The sequence below is a fragment of the Scardinius erythrophthalmus genome (assembly GCF_964197995.2).
Source record: "Scardinius erythrophthalmus genome assembly, chromosome: 11".
In the NCBI taxonomy this organism is placed as follows: Eukaryota; Metazoa; Chordata; class Actinopteri; order Cypriniformes; family Leuciscidae; genus Scardinius; species Scardinius erythrophthalmus.
The window spans coordinates 42837062-42856949 of record NC_138231.1 but is presented as its reverse complement, the minus strand read 5'-3'; the positions used below and the strand labels follow the sequence as shown (position 1 = coordinate 42856949).

The following is a 19888-nucleotide window of genomic DNA, read 5'->3' as shown; positions in this document are numbered from 1 at the left end:
CGCCACAGTAAACATAATGAATGGCGACTGTAGAACGCAAAAGCCGGATCCCGGACATTTTAGGTCTCTAAATCCCTGGCAAACTCATCACTTACTTAGGCTAGCCTTGTTGTTTTCAACTGTGCTCTCTAACCGGTAGGCGTGGCCTCCTAAGGCAGCGAAGCAAGTGCATTCTGGGAGTTGTTGTCTTTCATCCACATAAGCCAAAAATACATTTTCTGGCTTTTCTCTGTCTAGAAAGCTCCAAATTCAAAAATTTCTCCACATTTCTTCTACTTAAATGACCTATTTTAAATACACATTCATCTTCCCAGAGGTGAAGTATCCCTTTAACTTGAAATGTTATCTTTGAATCTTTGAATTTCAAAACTTAAAAAATTGAGGCAATCGATTGTTTGCATTAGTTGCACTATTTTCTATTGCCTAAAATACACTGAGCATGTTTTTAACTCTTAAATAACTCTATATCTTTAATATTTTTTTGTTTATTACTTATTAGCCTACTTAAAGCAAGATCCTTTTATTTTTTTCTCTGATTACAATAAATAATGATTTAAAAAAAAGTATAAAATTATGCAAAACATGTGAAACAAATTGGCCCACCACAAGTCCAAGTTTCAGAAAAAAGGAGAAAGACAAAGAGAGAAAAAGAAAATATGCCTACCTGCTATGCAGAGGCCAAATATGGTGAGCAGTACCAGAATATAAAGGGACACAATGGCATATTTGATTGCAGTGAAGGAATCCAATTGACCACAGCAATTATCTGTCTTTCTCCTGTACTTTGAAGAACCTACTGTGAAAGATAAACACTGATCAACAGAGAGTCTAGAAAGCAAACACACTGACTTTAACATCAGGGACTAGGGAGATAAATCCAGTTTAGGAAGACTATAACATTGGCTCGATACCAAAATTTTGGCTTCTGTACGATAACAGAATTTAATTTAATACCTCTGTATCGATAATAAATCGATACCATAGGTGACTCAGCAGCCTCAAAAGATAACTGAACTAGAAACAATTTTATTAAACATGAACATTAAACATGAACATAAACTAACAACATATTTCCCTTTGCTGAAAAAAAACATAAAATAACACTTAATCCCTAAATGTACCCTCCTAATGCAGTCCCTTGCAAAGAAGTAAATCGTAGAGCCTTTGCCACGATCGTAGAGCCTAGCTCATAATGCTTTTGAGAAATGCAGCCCTGGGCAGTGGATCTGTAGTTCCCAGCATGCTTTGCAAGGGACTGCATTAGGAGAGTAAATTTAGGGATTAAGTGTTATTTTATGTGTTTTTCAGTAAAGAGAAAGATGTTGGTAGTTTATGTTCAAGGGCACCTATTATGCAAAATTCACTTTTACATGGTGTTTGAACATAAATGTGTGTTGGCAGTGTGTGTACACAACCACCCTATAATGATAAAAATCCACCCAGTGCTTTTTTTTTAAATCCCCATAAATCATAAGCACTGTCTCAGAATGAGCTGTTCTCAGATTCGGGGCAATGTGACGTCACTTTGCACAGGCTCCTCCCACGACACAGTGTTGATTGATACTGCAGTTTTAGCGTAGACCCGCCCTGAGTGAGCTGGACCCAGTCCGCCATTGTTTCGACGCTGGAGCAGCTGTAGACAAGAATGTCTTAAAAACGACTGAGTTGTTTTGTTGTTGGATATAAGAGGATGTAGCAGTCTTCATTTACTCTCGTTGTTACTCGAGGATGGATCAGTACAACTGTTCGTGATCAAGCTTACAGCTTACAGAGCAACAGGCCTAACGTTACTGATCACGGCAGAAATTAAAGTGAGAGTGCGCACTTTATCACAGCTCATCAAGTCGTTTTACGGATATAAGGTTTACCAGTTTATTAAGCACCCACTGAAAAGGTGTGTATATATTTGTTTACTGTTAGTTGTAACGAGTGTTTTGTGTACTTCACTGTGTATGTTCCATGATAATGAAAGGGAGAGAGAGAGAGTTTATGGATAAGACTTTAATGCGCACTTCTTATACTGTGTTTATTCAGTTCTTACAGTGATTTTCTAGCCTGGGCAAACCCAGACGAACTTCCGGCAAATTTAGATTTGCTCTGCAAGTCAGTCTGGCCAAGAGCCCATTCAAGCCCATTTCCAATCTCTCCAAATTTTGGCACCAACCACAAACGTTGAGGTGGGCTTTACACATTGACGATCGCTCTGATCGGTTTTAGGTCTATCCAATTGCACCTAGAGGCATTTGAGCGACGTGCGTTGGTGATGCACCTTTGGGAATGGGATGTGAATGAAGCTTCCCCAGACCCACTCTCAGTTACGACTGAGAAGGGGCTGGTGTAAACCAGGCTAGTGATTTTCTGAAGTAAAACTAAAGCTTCATCTTTTGTGTGATGTACAATAACAAATCCTAATTAAAACTAATTAAAATGAAGCCCAGTATTAGTTAATAATTAAAAATTTGTTCAATTTAATTAGATCCTCCCTGATAGGCCTTTGGCCAAACTGTGCACCTGATAGGCCATAGAGATAGCCTGAACGATCCAGTTACTGATGGTCTGTCCGGGAAGCCCCTTCTTGAGCAACCCAAAGCACACCAACAACTGGTCTGACTTCTCCCATGAAGAAGACCTCTGGACATAAATCTTGAGAGCTCTGACAGGGCAGTGCAAATTAAGTCTTTCTTCATCCACCGTCACGTGAGGTGGGGGATGAAAAGCCTGCTGAGCCGTAGGCCGTGCCACATTAGATGGCACTTTAGGCATATAGCCCAGCCTGGGATGCAAGACAGCCTTAATATCGCCTGGAGCAAACTCCAGGCACCCGTAAGATATAGAAAGGGTCTGAAGATCTCATACTCTCCTCAGAGAAGTAATGGCTAATAAAAAAAGCTGCCTTGAGAGAAAGGTTCTTGGCCTCAGCCGACTCCAGAGGTTCGAAGGTGGCCCCAACCAGCCCTTCAAGAACCACTGCCAGGTCCCATGTGGGAACTCTGGTCAGAGTCGCAGGTCTCATCCTCCAAGCCCCATGGAGGAAACGTACGACCAGCTGATGTCTTCATAAGGGCCATCACCCAGAGGAGTGTGGAAAACCGTAATGGCAGCCACATACACCTTGAGTGTGGATGGGGTAAGACCAGCAGAGAAGCGATCCTGGAGGAACTCTAGCACTGAAGCCACCGGGAAGTTAACTGGGTCCACCTCAAGCTATCTACACCAAATGATGAAACATTCCATTTTAGATCGTACAGTTTCCTTGTGGAGGGAGCTCTAGAGCTGAATATGGTCTCGACTACTCCTGCTGACAGGCCAGCCTCTCGGTACTGTGCCCCCTCAGGGGCCAGACCCACAGTTTCCATAACTCTGGCCGAGGGGGAAATATTGAGCCCTCTGCCTACAACAGCAGGGCCCTCCTGAAGGAGATATCCTATGGAGGGCCTGCTAGGAGTGATATTATGTCTGAGAACCATATTCAGGCCGGCCACAATGGGGCTACAAGCAGTAGACAGACCCCGTCGCGACGGACCCTCTCCAGAACTCCCGGGAGCAGAACGATCGGGGGAAATGCGTACAGGCGCTGCCTCGGCCCTGCCTGCACCATGGCATCCAACCCCAGCAGGGCTGGATTCGTGAGAGAAAACCACAGTGGACAGTGTGTTGCCTGGGAACGGCGGCTGCGACTGGGCCAGAATAAGCCAGTCGTCTATGTGATTTAGCACCCTGATACCCTTAAGCCTCAGCGGAGCTAGAGCTACATCCATGCATTTGGTGAAAGTGTGAGGGAGAGAGAGCTAGACCGAACGGAAGAACCCAATATTGGAACGCTTTGCCCCTGAAAGCAAACTTCAGGAACTTCTTGTGAGATGGAAGGATGGATATGAGGAAGTATGCGTCCTTCAGATCTATCGTCACAAACAAATCCTTGGATTTGATTTGGCTCACAATGGTGAAAATAGTGAGCATCTTGAACCGGAACCTATAACTGGACGCAACCCACCAGCCTTCTTGGGAAAAACCCGGACTGTCCGGCAGAGGAACACGTTCTATAGCCTCCTTTGCCAATAGGGAGTTTACTTCTTGTTCCAATACCTGACCCTGCTGTGGGTTGACTGCAGTCCAAACCACCCCATTGAAATTCAGTGGGGCAGAAATGGAACTGCAGCCTGTACCCCTTTCCCAAGTAGAAATATTCGGCAGGTTTTGCCACGCTTTGAAATATTCTACTAAGGGAACCAGCCTCTCGAGGCTGATTTCGGGTACTATTCAAGATTCGTTCTCAATCCCCTGAAGCTGCTCTCCGGCAGGGTTTGGTCTAAAACGATTCTCGATGTGAGGATGTGAGCGCTGCCTGGCCGCAAGCCTGTGGGGCAGACAGTGCAGCGTGCGTTCGCTGGAAAACGATGTATCCCGAAGAGCACTTGATGCTGGATACGAACATCAATTTCCTGATCTGTTTTCTCTTTGGAAAGCGTCGGGCAAGAGTATTGCTTCGTCGGGGGGGCTTTAGAGGCAACCACTCATTCGCTGCTGCTTAAACTAGGAGCTTGGCTCATAATGTGTGCAGGCAGCTCCCTCGAGAACTGCCCATGCATGCTCTGCTCCCAGCTTAGTCAGATGATTATTAAATATTTTTTAATTCCTCAGAATTAAATGCAGCCATAATAACCAGACAAGTAAAATATGGTCTGAATGGTAAGCTGAAATATTTAGCTCAAAGTCAGATATTCCACCATTTTAATTCATCAGAATTAATTGCAGCCATAATAAACAGACAAGTGAAAAATGGTCTGAATGATAGGCTGAATAAATATATCGAACTCCTCAAAGCCAGATATTTATACATGTATACCAGTCTTGTAATCTACATGTTGCCTCGACAACGCGAGACACAAGCTGTTCATAGTACATATCGGCTTTCTTCCCTCGAAATGAAAGTCAATAGACGTGAGGTTGAAACACCCGAAAGCCAATCAGGATTGGAATAGTTTCATTCAAGCTTCAGAGGCCCTGTCCCAAATGGAACCCTAAGCACTCGCGGTCTTCCTCTGAGTCCGCACTTTCGTGACGTAATGCCGCTTTGACTGTCGGGAAGAAGTCTCCTGCGGAGCCCGCATCAGCGCGGGCTCGGCAAAAGTGCGCATCAAGGGCGCAAATCGACCACTTGGGGGCGCTCGCGACCACCCTTCTGAGATCTAAAAATGACAAATGGGACACACTGCGGTCTCACGGACTTAACGGACACGTGCACGCGGCAGCCATTGTAAGTCCACAAGACTGAAAGTGCACATGAAGTGTGCCATTTGGGACAGGGCCAGACACACTACGCTGAGGACATTCCCCAAAGTGTCGTAATCGATGCAGTTCGAGTTCCCTCAAAAGGGAACTGCATAGCAATGGCTTAAGCCACCATTACAACTTCTGAATTTTTCCTTTCGAAATAATAATGTTTTGGCTGTTTAAAGGAAGAAGAATTAGAAAGTAGTTCTACACACAATAATGTTTTGAGGACACAAATCTGAAGGAAAAAAAGTAATTAAATACAACACCTGAATAACATTTAAGCATGGTAATCCTGGTATATGACACAGAAGGGGCACAATGCTGGTCTCATCTAGTTCTGTTAAGGTTTCTGTTACAATTTTCAACAAGATTTTCTGCATATTTTCTCTTTTGGCATTCTCAAATGACTTGCTGTGTAATGTTGCACAAGTAATAAATATGTATAAGCACAAGGAAAAGGGAGACAGAAAGTACTGTGTGACAACTGGGAACTAACAATTCAGTTGATAAAATGGGGATGAAGTAATGGTAATCCAAGAATTAAAACATGATCCAGGAAAGTATAGTACCAAGACAGGCAAGACTGCCAAGGAGCTTTCATGAGAAAGAGTGTCACAAAAAGTGCTATAAACTGGACAAAACCACAGCCTACTCAAGATTTTGAGGTGGAAAACAGGAGAACGATTTAATGTTAATAAAATGTCTAATTATTCATTTAATTTAATGTCTCATAATGTGTATTTGTTGTTTGCAATTTCACCATTGTAAGACCATGTGAAAAGATAAAGTATAAAGTCGGCAACACCTAAGCTCCAAAATTATCAAAAATATTTATTTTTAAGACAATTATCGCATAGCGTATGTGACGTTTCGAGCACGCAGGCTCTTCATCAGACCATTGTAAGACCATAAAATATTACTGAAGTGTGAACCACCACTGCTTTTTCCCGCGAATGTGCCGAATCTGCCAATGTAATTACAATCGTTCTGAAAACTATGCTTAAAGTTGTCTGTAGTTATTCCTCTTTGTCGGGATCTCGTTCAAAATCTGAAATTGCAGTTATTCGCGGAATTATCAACTTTACGTGGGTTGTGCCTTGGCATGGCACAGCGCGGATGAATCCAATGTTTTGAGGAGAATGTGTTTTTGAGGAGGAGTCAGTCACCGCGCCGGTGTGGATACTGTCATTCAGAATCACAGATTCTACTTTTTGGAAGTATGACCAACAGTAGAATTTTCACCAGAAAATGTCAACCGAACAAGTAAGTAACATCCTCTCTTATCATCGCTTATCATTACACGTCAAACCATGCAAATTATACTTTGTTCTCAAATTGTTAATGTTAACAACATCAGAATTGCATGACTACATTTTATGCCCTTCCGGTATTTATACTTGTTTTCACATGGGCCGGTTGCAGTCTCTTTATTTCTGCAGCCACTCCGAAGTCCGAAGTCTTTTGCATTTTACAATGGGTAAATCTCCAGTTGTCACTGGTGATTGCTGTTTGAACCTTACTGGATCCGCCATTAAATTGATCATTTTAATTATATCAAATGCTGTGAGAAAAGGCTATAAATCTCCACCTCCAACATCCTCACACGCAATATAGCCTAATATCCGAGACACCTTCTTTATGTGTACAGATGTGACATAATGACGCAAAGACATGTTCGAATTTCCCGCAGAAATCCACCAGTACCACTGGAATTAAAAACATTATTACAAGCTTACCGTTTTGAATCGAAATAAGGCAGGCAGAGAGTTTTGAACAGTGGCTGGTTATGTCCTTTTTAAAAAATATATTTTGGATAATTTTTAACCCCAAAAAGTTACGGACTGCAGCTTTTAAGTGAATCTAAGGGGATAGAGAAGGGGAGGAGTAGGCAAAATCCATAGCCGGAGACTTTTGCCTCCATTGGTAAAAAAATGTAAATAAAAAAATAGACAATCACCGTTGAGTGTTTCGCTTTTAGTGGTTAGAGTTTTGAGAAAAATACATTGGCATAATAGGCTAGCCTACCTTGTAATATAAACCAATCTTCATAGAGACGTAATTTACATAATAATAACTGCTCCTGCTGAAAATTTAGCACCTACCGTAATTATAGAGGGTAGAGACTGATCACCATTAAATTGTGCTCTTTTAACACAGACATTTAAATATACAGCAGTATTTTTTTTCTTCAAGTGATAGGTGCATGAAATTATATTTACATTGTCTTTATGCATGTGTAGTCATTTTTTCTATCTAAAAGCAAAAAAAAAAAAAAAAAAAAAAAAACATTTTAAAGCAGTTAAGCAAAAATAAAACAATCAAAAACAAAAAAGCTACAATTTAGTGTGCCTGATTTATTTTATAACCCAGCTGCCACTGCTAAAAGGGTTTTCTTTATTCTAACACTGCGTCCTAACAATAATATATATAGGTTTTTTCTCCTAATCAGGCACGGCAGCAATACGCAACGATTCTAATTTAGAAATGGTTTCCATTTCTATTGCAGCTGGAACAACAACATCTAAAGTATGACAGTGATAATCTGAGGTACTGATTATGTGCTTTATTCAATGTTTATTCAATGGTAAAAGTGTCTAATGTGAGTTTGAATATAATTTATAGTAAGGCTGTCAATAGATTTTTTTAATAACATTTTTAATCGAGATTAATCGCACCCTTTTGTCACACTTGTCATGAAATTATGCATACATCATTTATCTTGTTTAACATATTCATTTAGTCACCATTTGCTATATCCAGCAAAGGAAACCATCAGGGTGATTCTCACAAAACTGTAGGTATTTTCTCCAAGCTTGATTGCAATCCTCATCCATCAAAACTTTACTAGTGAAATATTTTTTTGCTTTAGCTGAGAAATGTAGTTTGCGTATCATCTGGCCATACAGCGGTGGGATGTTTTGACCTTCTGTTCAGTCTGTATTTCACACAGTGAGATGCATGAGGGCCCGTGCTCTTCAGAAACAATCACATAATATGACAACGCTAATGTTTTAAAACAAAACAAACTGGAATTAATAATTCACTGAAAACTCAATGTGAGTCTCTCTGTCTGCCATCTCTGTTGTAATCAGCTTGGTTTTCTTTACATTAGCGCTGTTTTGGGCTGACTGAATGAATACGCTTATTGGATAATTGGACTGAAAACTTATCCAGAGTTTAATTGCTTAAAATGATCTGATTGCAAACAGAGAAAAGAAATTGGGTTAAAGGGTTAGAATTGAAATCTCATCTAACAGTGTGATGTAAATTACGGTAATGACGCAATTTCACAAGCTTCAGGAATGTATTTGCGTTAAATTATTTCAATGTGTTAAGAATTTTGAATTAATCGCATGCATTAACATTTTAACGTTGACAGCTCTAATTTATAGCCGTACTGAAAGCGACAATGGATAATTTACCACAGATTTTAGGATTAAAGGAAACAAAAAGGTTCAAACAATCAACTCAAACGCAATGTGAACAGTCAAGTGTATTCAGTGAAGTCACTCAGTACATATTTTAAAAACGTTAAACTAATTTGATTATACATTTATCCAATTGGTTGCGAGCGCAGTGCGCTTGCAAAGAGACTCCGCCCACACGCTCTTCTGATTGGCCATGTTCACGTTTTCTGTGGACAGACAAACTGCTTGTAGCTGAAATCGCATTGCATCTGGTTGTGACACAGTGTTAGAGAGACTGCAGCTGTGAAGCTACTACATTTTCTAAAACTTTGGTGAGAAGTAGGACAATACAAATTGGTCTGTAATTAGCAGATAAAGCAGGGACTGATTGAGGTTTCTCAAGAATTTGAGTGACGAATTTAGAGATCTTCATGGACAATATGACAGAAAGGACCTGTCTTGATCAAAAGCAAAAATGGAAAGATGTCGGATAAACAAACTGTACAAAGAGAGGTAGACACAGTCAAAGAAGATGTTTATTTCATAAATAGCTCTGTGATTGATGGTGTGCAGTGCAGGTAATAAAGACATAGTAAAGAAGATACAAACCTTCTTCACATAGGTTGAGTTTTGATAGATTCATCCCATCGTAGCCCTCCTCATAAAATGAGCTGTTATCCCTATCTTCACTGTTGGTGGTCAGATACATTGCCTTGTTCTCCATTCACAACCCACTGCAAAAATGGCAAACAAATGGTACAAAATAAATTATTCAAGGACAGAACAAGCTGTTGTCAGTGGCAAATAAAGATGGGAAAAAGATTTAATTGCAGCAGATTTTGATTTTATTAACAAAACTCTCAAAACAACATACTCAGGATACTTAGACTTACATAAACTGAAATAGAACAAACACCGAGAACAGATAAAAAACTGAAAGAAACGCAGAGCTTAAATACCCAAACATACTAATCAATGAAATGAACAATTGTATTCAATGAAATGAATACAATTTGGCCATCTTTACACTTTAAGAACTGTTTGTACCATTTGACTTTCTCATAAATAACAGTGTCCTACAATGAAAATGGTAATTATTACATAGAGTTCATCAACAAAGGTACAAAATCACACATAAAGAAGCATCTGATTTTGGTTTACATGTGATCTACACCACGTATGGAAAAAGTATGGAAAAAAATGGATGAAAAAATGCCTAATTACCACTAGTAACATTTTTAACAAAAGAACATTACTTTAAAAAGGTGATTTAGCCCTAGCTACTGTTGACATCAGTGTTTATATCTGAACTATAAACTTTTATCCCAGTACTTCTGCAATAATCTGAATTATTGTATGACAGAAATAATAATACTGTGTGTTTGGAAAAGACTGTTTGTGAAGCTGTTTCATATCTATACATGACAACTGCTCTCTCCGGATCAGATCTGAATGTTCACTGTGATCGTACTTGTCAAAGGTTTAATAGACATATAAGATTGTTATCCTTGTCCCTCATTTGTAAAAGTCACTTTGAATAAAAGTACCTGCTAAAAGAATAAGTGTAATTATTTGTTTTACTTTATTACTATTTTTTTAGGAATATTTTATTTTAGGTGTGGATAGGTATCTCACATGACAAGCACACATTGGAATTGCTCATTAATTTTTTTTGCATTAGTCAATAAAGATTGTGTTTAGTCAATTAGGTGTATTTTTATTTAAAAACTGTAGTTTTATATTCAGCATTTATTAAGGTCATCGAAATGAGTATGGCTTCTTCACTGACCCTCACAGGTAATTTATAAAAACGAAATGTTTAGAAATGCTTTGTGTGGAAATATTACAAAGTCTGTAAACAGGACGTTAACACGGGCCAAAGACAGGAGACGCTGAAGACGGACGCAAAGAGGAGAGAAAATACTGCACAAGGCACAGCAATCTCTGTTCGCTGTGCTCAAAATCTAGGAAGAAAAATATAAATATTGTATTGAGGGTGGGGGTTCATATGAATGCATCTCTGAAGGGAACTGACTGTCTTCAGAATAGTTTTGATATTGGAATCAACCAATTTGCTAGTAAAAAAAAATGTTTGGTGCATCACTAGAAATGTTGATAACGTTGTTTAAACATTATCACAATCTTAATTCCCAGATGTGGGAAACTGCAAGGTTAAGGTGATTAAGAATTATGATCAGGAGTCTTCTATATTGAATATTGTAACTTAATGTAACAAGAAAAAAATTCCACCAAAGCCAGAGAACTGGACTATTCTCCATCACTGCATGGCTTCCATGAGGATAAAGCTCACACAAAAGTCAAAGTTTGAAGAATCTACGTCTGTCTGAATGGTCATTGTAACCACCATTTACTTCTTACAAAACAAACAGAGCCCAGTTTAAAAATGTAATTAAAAAGCACTCTATCTGGTCTCTCTGATTACACAAGTGCACACTGACAGTTTGGCACAAAGCGTGGACAGCACTGTGAGCTCATGTGGCTGCTATGCAACTCAGATTACTGTAAATCTACTGGATAATGGAGACAAAAAAAAAAAAAAAAAGAGAGAGAGCAAACCTCTCTGCTCTGCAAACCTTTTCACTTTTTCAGTTCCCACATCTGTCTCCAATAATTGTCTCTTTACATTGCAGACTGCATCTTATATGAGAAGTTGCATACTTTTTTTTTGGTGCAGCATTCTGTTTCCAAAAGCAAAATTAACATGACACAATTGTTAATATTTTCATCATCGTCACAACAACTTCAAAAAGAAGACAGGTTTATCATTAATGATGATAAATGACTTCAGCTATGTTATAGGGTAAATATATGCCTTGTGCTAAGGTTGAGGATGGTAACATAATGTATGTCCCTTTAATGAGCAATTATTGCGCAAAAAAACAGTACACTGCCATGCCTTGCTCATCCCATACATTACTTAGTTCGTAGAAAACGTTACATTTATGATTCCATTGTGTGCTGTGGCTAGTAGTTAACATGAAATATTCGGTTGAGATACTTTGGTATTTTTAGATAAAAAATAAATAAAAAAAATGGAATAACTCTCCACAATTTAATTAAGTTAAACCAAAGATTGCCAAGGTACATGCACTGCTTACAACACCCTCAATACATCTTCACAAATACCGTTTTAGTCTTAATCTGACTGTAAGTGGTGACATTCCAATATACAAGACAATAAATACAAATTTGCTGTAGAATTGCATAGTAGATATGAGATTTGCAGTAAATGATTGTATGACAACAAAAATATAGAAACTTTTTTGATCGCAACCACTTTTAGGCAGGCGAGGCAGGAAAATACAATTCCACAATACCGAGAATAAAACAAGTAGACAGCTATCCTGATAAATACAAAATGTACATGAAAACATTCTACAATCTTACTGTCTCAATTCGACCTGTCAGCTCTAAACTACATCATCACCAGAAGAAAAAAGCTGTTTGTATCATTACCGGAGTCAAGTGGGTGCTGAAAGCCGCAGGTTCTTGTTCAAGCTGATGCTCTCACTGGTGGAGACTGAGCAGAGCAAAGATCCGTCAGCTTAAAACTATTTTGTTTTTTGTTGTCGTGCTACACGGACACCAGATATGCGTAACGTTTTTCTGTCAATTCTGTGTACAGAGCAAATATATTCTTGCCTCAATCCATCGTCAAGCGTCCTTCGCACTCAAGAAAGTGTCCAATTTCATGCGACTCCCACATGTGGGAAAACACACAAAAGTGCTTCCCAGGGTTGCCAGATTGGGTAGACTAGTACCCTTCACAGCTACATGCAGACTAGAAGCGCTTATTGCGAGAGAGCTTATCACCGTGATATCACAATTGGCATTATTATTTTTTTATGGAATAATACCAGAAATGATGCATCTAAAAGAAAATATTCACATTGTAATAATATCAACATATATTCACATAGAAATAATATCAATTTAGCTGAATATCAATTCAGCTGTCTGGTGCTGCTTTTTAGACGTTGTTTTTAATAGAGATTTCACACTACAAAAACATATGAAACAATAATGGCAAACTTTGCGAAGTATCCACTATCAGAGAACAAATGAATTAGGCTACAACATAAGCAAAAGAAATGCACAGTAAAAATAAATGTGTTTTTACAGAGAAAATGCAGTCAAATTTAACAATGATTTCACAATTTTTATATAAAACGAGCCTTAGAAATTTTCTTAAAAAAACAGACATTCAGACCACTGAAAAAACTGCATGGCCTTATCCCTTAAATAAAGGTAAATATCATGAAGTTTAACCTGAGATGTCCACAAATATACATAAATATAATTGAGTGATAGAAGACAGCTGATAAAAACAAGTAAAATCACTAAAGGAAAGAGAAACACAAGAACCACAACTGACTTCAGACACAGCCTTAGATGAACATTAAAGTGCCCTTATTGTGCTATTTTAAAGTTTCGTAATGTTGTTTTGGAGTCTCCTACAACAGGTTTACATGCATCAAAGGTAAAAAAACGGTTTCATTTTCTCATAATATACATTTGCACATCACATTTTTCAATGATTCTCAAACGACTCATCAGAAGAATAAATCTCTCTAAATACATCCTTTCCGCGAGCTACTCTGCTCTGATTGGCCATACAGCTTAGTCTGTTGTGATAGGTGTACCGTGTACAGCGCGTGCATCGAAAAAAAAAACCGCCCATTGCCATAACAACGTCAGCTGTCCTGAGGCCTCCTACATCATATACTGTAGGTGTACCCAGAGTCGAATCTTACTTTTGAAAGACAATAACTTTATATACAGTGCACTTTTAGATTTAAAACTTTGCAGGATGTTTTATTCACTAAGAGCTGTAACACACCACATGAAAGGTCATTTTCAAAAATTCATAATGGGGCACTTTAAATATCTCAAAATCTCAGCAGAGGAGGATTAAACATCTCCACAAAAAGCATTACCAGCTTCACTTATTACTAACCAGTTTCCATTAAAGTGCCCCTATTATGGATTTTTGAAAATGAAAATTCATGTAGTGTGTAACAGCTCTAAGTGAATGAAAACATCCTGCAAAGTTTTAAATCTGAAAGTGCACCGTATAAGGTATTGTCTTTCAAAAGTAAGAGTCGACTCTGAGTCAATGAAATGAAATGTTTTTCAAACAGTCATAAGCTGTTTCATTGTGACGTCAAGACGAAACATTAGCATATTGCCCAGCCACTTACCCTTAATTTCCACCAACTGCGGAACGGCTGCGGATCCTCTCCGAAATGGCGGCGGAGTCAATAGGTTTCCATTAAAGTCAATGTGTGTATTTTCACTGACTGCGGAACGGCTGTGTTCCGACTCCGGCCCTCCAGAGCAGATTCGCAGAGCTTCTATTTTTGCCGGATGCCGGAGAGAATTCAGCACTTATATCACGCGATCATACGTGAATTTGCGAGATCTCGTGGGTCCTCGTGACTTCAGCTGTCAGTCATAGCCGCAGCCATTCTGCAACAAATCTGGACCTGGTGGGTATTGAATCGTATTGACACGGAGCTGACACGCAGTGGAGCCGATCCGCAGCAGTTCCGCAGTTGGTGGAAATCCGGGGTTATTGCGCTTGCAGACACCAGGGAAAACTTGAACCTCAAACACTGCAGCTGATTCCTGTGGATACTGGATAGCATCATTGAGATGTATATATGTATATATATATATATATATATATATATATATATATATATATATATATATATATATATATATATATATATATATATATATATACATATATATATTGTATATATATATATATAAAACACTACGCATCAATATCTCTTCTCTTTGTGCTTTGAACTTTTCAATGCTAAGTGCTGTCGCTGCGCGCTGTGACTCCATGTTGCTTCAAGCGCATCATTCTGCGCTCGGGATGCGCATAAGCGTTCCGTGCATAGACTGTAAAAAAATATGGACGTAGTGTCCGTGACGTCACCCGTAGGTTTCTGAAGAGCATTTTGAAGCCTAAAGTGGGCGGAGCCGGCCGTCGCCATCTTGGCCTTGCGTCACTCCCGGATAACAGAAAATAGGCAAACAGGCGGGGCGTGAGTGGAGCTGAGGAGCCTGGCCTGGCTATCTGAAATAACCTAGCTCAACGTGATCGAGTTAGCTGATGATGTAAAGCCAATTAAACGTTCCTATTTTTGCCCTTCGAAATGTTATAATAGTTAAAAGACATGGCTACAAGTGAGACTGTGTATTACTTCGAGAGTGTTTGTGTGTGACAGTGATTTATGTGCATACATGTCCGTCACTCTTTCATGGTCCGTCAGCGCGGCATCGCTCAAGTTCGTAGAGAGCTTATTCAGTCCATTTTAAATTCTGATGTTGGCCGTCTCTCAAATGGGTTATGGTTTAACCGTTAAACCATAGATATATTGCCTTTGAAGTGCAAGTAAATGCGCTAGAAAATCCGCGCTCATTCACGGACGGAGAAAGCACCGACGCCCGCATGATTTCATCTGACGGTAACTTACATAAGCATATTATAATCCATCTGTTCCATGGGAGCAGAACGAACGAGCATTTATTGACATTTTAAATTTGAAAACCCCAAAAAGCAACGAAATTGTCAGACATCCATCAGTGCATGTTCACAGAGGAAAACAACTGAAATACAGCGCTGGTTGTTCTCTCGAACGATAACGACGGAATCCAAAGACGTGGGCTTTGTAACGTTACCCAATTATTAAATTGTTTGAAATAATAATCCCGAAAAAAAGCACAAACACTGCAGAGATGGCAAGTTCAGCAGCTAACATTGCTGACGTGAAGTGACGGCTAGTAACAGCAGACAAACGGCTAGCACTGACAGCGAGTAGGGTCTGCCTGCAGAGCCGGAGGCTGCATTTTCAGGACCCCACTTTTAGGACCGCATTTCTAGGACCCTAGGTTTTTAGTGACAGCGCCACCTACCGAATTAGAGGACCAGCGAAGATGGATGACAATCAGAGTGTGAGTATCAAATGCGAATAAATTTTTACAATTGCGATGCATTTAATTGGAAAGTTAACGTAGCAAACGTGATGGTGATTTGCTAAAAAAATAGTCTTGAATGCATAGCCATAGTATTTAGCCTCTAATGCTTGAAAATGAATTGTTAGCACGTTCATTTAACGGAACTGTTGCGTGATAAGCCTGTGTTGACTTATTGACAGCACAATAAAACTGTAGCATGTTCGTTCTGAAAGCTTGTTAATTACTCCTTGTTCTTCCATTTCAATTCAGTTAAAATAATCTTAATGTTTTCACTGTCACGTGCTCACAGTCAGCCTGTTTAACGTTACCCACAATACAAGTTATGTGTAGTATGCGTCTACATGCGTCTCATCATTTTGACATGGTTTTATAATGTGTGCTTTAAATATTATATACATGTAAATGTATATATATATATATGGTCAGAAAAAAAGTCGTGTCAATGTTATTTCTATTCAGATTTCTCAATTGAGATGGGCTTTATTGACATGAGTGTTTCTAGAACCTTTGTTCCCACAACATCAAAACCTTTTTTTTTTTTCAAATCTTTGAACAGTATGCAATAATAGTATTATGAACATTAATTGATATGTGTGCACTGTTTGGTAACTAAGAAAAAAAAATAAAGTGTAGAACATGTTCAACTAAATGTTCCTTATTTAATTCACTTCTCTTTCTCTCTCTCTCTCTCTAAGGAGTCAGTGATGATGTTGTCCATGAAGTTCTGTTTGTGGTCCACATCATGAACAAATTTGTTTTTGTGTGTGTTCAAGTTCAGTTATTATATATTATTTTGTAAAATATTTTGTGTGTGCAAGTTCAGTTATTATATATTATTTTGTGAAATATTTTGTGTGTGCAAGTTCAGTTGTTATATATTATTTTGTAAAATATTTAGTGTGTTCAAGTTGAGGTGTGATATATTATTTTGTAAAATATACACAATCTACCCCCAGAGTCATTGTCTTCCCTCTATACTTGAAAATGTGGTCGATCTAGTGACTGAAAAGACTATAACATGATTCCTTGTTTATTTTACTTGAGTTATTATATTATGCTAGACCCAATAATTTCTCAACATTCCTAGGAACCAGGTTTAATTGCAATAAATAAAGTAGTATTTGGGTGTAATAAAACTGTAAAACTCTAATGTAGTTGAAACTGGGTGGGTGGAAATACTGCCTGGCACAACTAGGGTCCTGGAAATGCGTTCCTGAGACTGCGGTTCTCCGAGTCGGTAGGTGGCGCTGTCACAAAAACCTAGGGTCCTAGAAATGCGGTCCTAGAAGTGGGGTCCTAAAAATGCAGCCTCCGGCTCTGCAGGCAGATAATATTGCTGACAGCGGCAATCCATCTGTCACTCAAGTGGCTTGGCCACACCCTTAAATTTAAATATTAATCAACTAAACGGACGAGTTATAAAATAATTCACCCCCCTCACAGTTGTTATGAAGGGCAAAATTAGCTGTATAGACCAAATCCACATACAGACACCAGGCTTTAAACACGTTTTTTTCTGCTGTAAAATTTGGCATTTTAACATGGGGGAGATACAGATTTGACTCACTTCTGACAACAGCCTCAAGCGGCCAGTCAACGAATTGCAGTTTAACTCACTTCCGTGTTGGTTTCAAGAGAGAGACGGGGAGGTTGCCGCTTGGTTCCGTGCCGCTCTTTATTGGAGCCTTTCATACTACAATACTTTTGTGCAATGGAAGTTTATTGATAGCCTTAATTGTTCGGTCCTGTCTATGTTGCTGCTTCATTAAAAAGCTGCGCTTAAAATTTTAAAAGAAATGTATTTTAATAATATTATATATTTTTTCCGTATATTGTTTTACAAAGTTAGGAAAATAATGTTTAAGTCAAGCTTGATGACTTTCACATAAGAATAATCACAGTCTCTTCCCCACAATGAGGATTACAGATAGCCTACAGTTTATTAGGTAATTCAGGTCCATATTCATTTGTATTTTTATTTTATATTGAAAGTAGAAAAACGAGAAAACAGTTATTTTTTCGTTTTTTAATAAATAAATAAAAAACAAGTATTCAGCTAATTTTACGTTTTTCATTCTCAGGTAGAAAAAAAATTTGAACAGCTTGAATATTCGATTTCTATCCGTGATTTGTCAGCCAAAGTAATCAGTTCTTCCTCAGTTTCGCACAGCAGAATAATAGTCCTCCGCTGCAGTTGTACGGATTCTTAACACGTTTATTGTAACTACTACATTTCAGATTTTTCTCATCAAACAACCAGACTAATGGCTCGGCACGAACCGTACCGGGGAAGAGCCTAGACAGGGCTTTCTTCTGTGTGTCACGAAACAGTTAACGTGAGACGAGGATACAGATGCAGAGGAAATGTATTAGTAACATGCAGACAAGGTACAAAAACTCAGGACTCCAGGAACGGGGAAACTCGGACAACGAACCAGCACAAGACTACAAACACAAGGAGGCTAAATAGGGGAACGAGACAGACAGGTGGGACAAATTAACCAATAATCAGATAACAAGATGGGAGGGGCTAGACAATAGACACGAGCACATGTCCCAAAATAACAAAACACCCATGTGCAGCACAAGACAGGACAGGCATGTGACACTGTGTAGACCATAGACTGGTGTAGACCAGCAGTTCCCAAGTGCCAGGGGGTCCGTGAAATAATTTGCTATAACCTACCATATTTTCCGGACTGTAAACTAAAGTCAAGTTTTTTATCATGAAACACGCTGTGATTTATTCCAAAGTGACTTAAGCCTATATAAGCATTTAAGTTCGTTCAAATAATCTAAATGTTGACTTTCAAAAGTAGGTGCACCAAGAAGACTATTCTCTGTATTTTGGTTCATTTTTGGTGTGCGCCAGAAAGATGTTCAAGCAGACCAAAACGTGCTAGCATGTTGTTTTCTTTATTTTTCAAAGGCATGACATTTTGTTGTCATTTTGAATGTACAAAAATAAAAATATACATTTTACTATTTCGAAGTATGTCATATTATCTGTATGACTATAAATGACAGAGTATTAAGTTATTTCCCGTGCTGAGGAACAAATCCAGTGATGGCGCCGGCGCATGGTGCGCTCACACAATATTATCAGTTCACTTTCTTGTGAACTGATTTCAGTGAAATATAAAAAAAAAAAAAAAAAAAAAACTTTTATTGTTAGAATTTTTGAAAAATAAGTAGATGTTGTAAATAATTATGATTAACATTTCTGGTCAAGTTCACTGTTTGATATAGGTGGTTAGTTGTTAGCCTGCAATATTAGCTTAAGTAGAAGTTTCGTCATTCAGCCCACTAAGCAAAATGATGTCCAAAAGACGTCTTTTCAACGTCTTTGTCACAAAAATCGGACGTTGAAAAGACGTCCACTGAGGGTCTAGAATTAAAGTTTTTATGACGTCTTTTTTTGACGTGTTCTGCACGTCCGATATAGACGTTCATCGAACCTCGAAGGTTAAAACTAGTTCAGATGTGGCCATTTGTGGACATATTTCAACATCATTTATGGTCTCATTTAGACATAATTACTTTGACTATTGCTGTCAGATTATCTTAGTGAGAATTAACAGAGGTTAGATCATTGATCGATCATAGATCGTGTCACCATTGTGGCGATCAATGTTTGCTTTAGTTGGGCTCTTGGTCCCCGTTCCTTTTACTTTAACTTTTATTTGACTGCTTTAACTGTGTGTTTGTAAAACACAAATGTTGTGGCAGAGAAAGCCAATAATAAGTAAGATCAGCTGTTATCAGCTTATGGTTGATGATGAAATCATCACAAAACAAGCATCAAATGTTGTCAGATGTTTTGACATTCATAACCAACCTTGTGGAACTGCAATATTGGTGTGAAAAGCATTAAAATGATCACTTATTTGAAGGTGTATATAAAGCATGTGCACATGATGTTTTGAGCAAATGTATCATATAGTCACACACAGACATCAAGATTTTGGATATGATTCACAACAACGGTGACAATTAAAACAAAAAAGCTTGAGAATCAAGGATGAGATTTGTACTATGAAAGCTACCCATCATGCATTGCAGCATGAAGCTTTTTTTTTTAATTGTCACCATTGTTGTGATTCATGTGCAAAATCTTGATGTCTGTGTGTGACTATTTGATACATTTGCTCAAAACATCATGTGCACATGCTTTTTATACACCTTCA

The 19888-nt window shown here is 38.6% G+C and overlaps 1 protein-coding gene across 3 annotated transcripts in view; it reads right to left on the bottom strand.

The window, feature by feature from the left end:
* scara5 (scavenger receptor class A, member 5 (putative)) overlaps window positions 1-12433 on the bottom strand; it is a 41259-nt gene extending 28826 nt beyond the window's left edge. Inside the window, exons 1-3 of one of the 3 annotated variants that reach the window (XM_081379660.1) lie at window positions 12162-12433; window positions 9294-9418; window positions 665-796 (exon numbers count right to left, since the gene is read on the bottom strand). In XM_081379660.1, coding sequence (XP_081235786.1) covers window positions 665-796; window positions 9294-9408 — 247 coding nt within the window. In that variant the 5' untranslated portion in view covers window positions 9409-9418; window positions 12162-12433. The remainder of the gene's footprint in view (window positions 1-664; window positions 797-9293; window positions 9419-12161) is intronic. The other 2 variants (XM_081379661.1, XM_081379662.1) reach the window with 2 other exon arrangements.
* Window positions 12434-19888: the final 7455 nt, after the last annotated feature.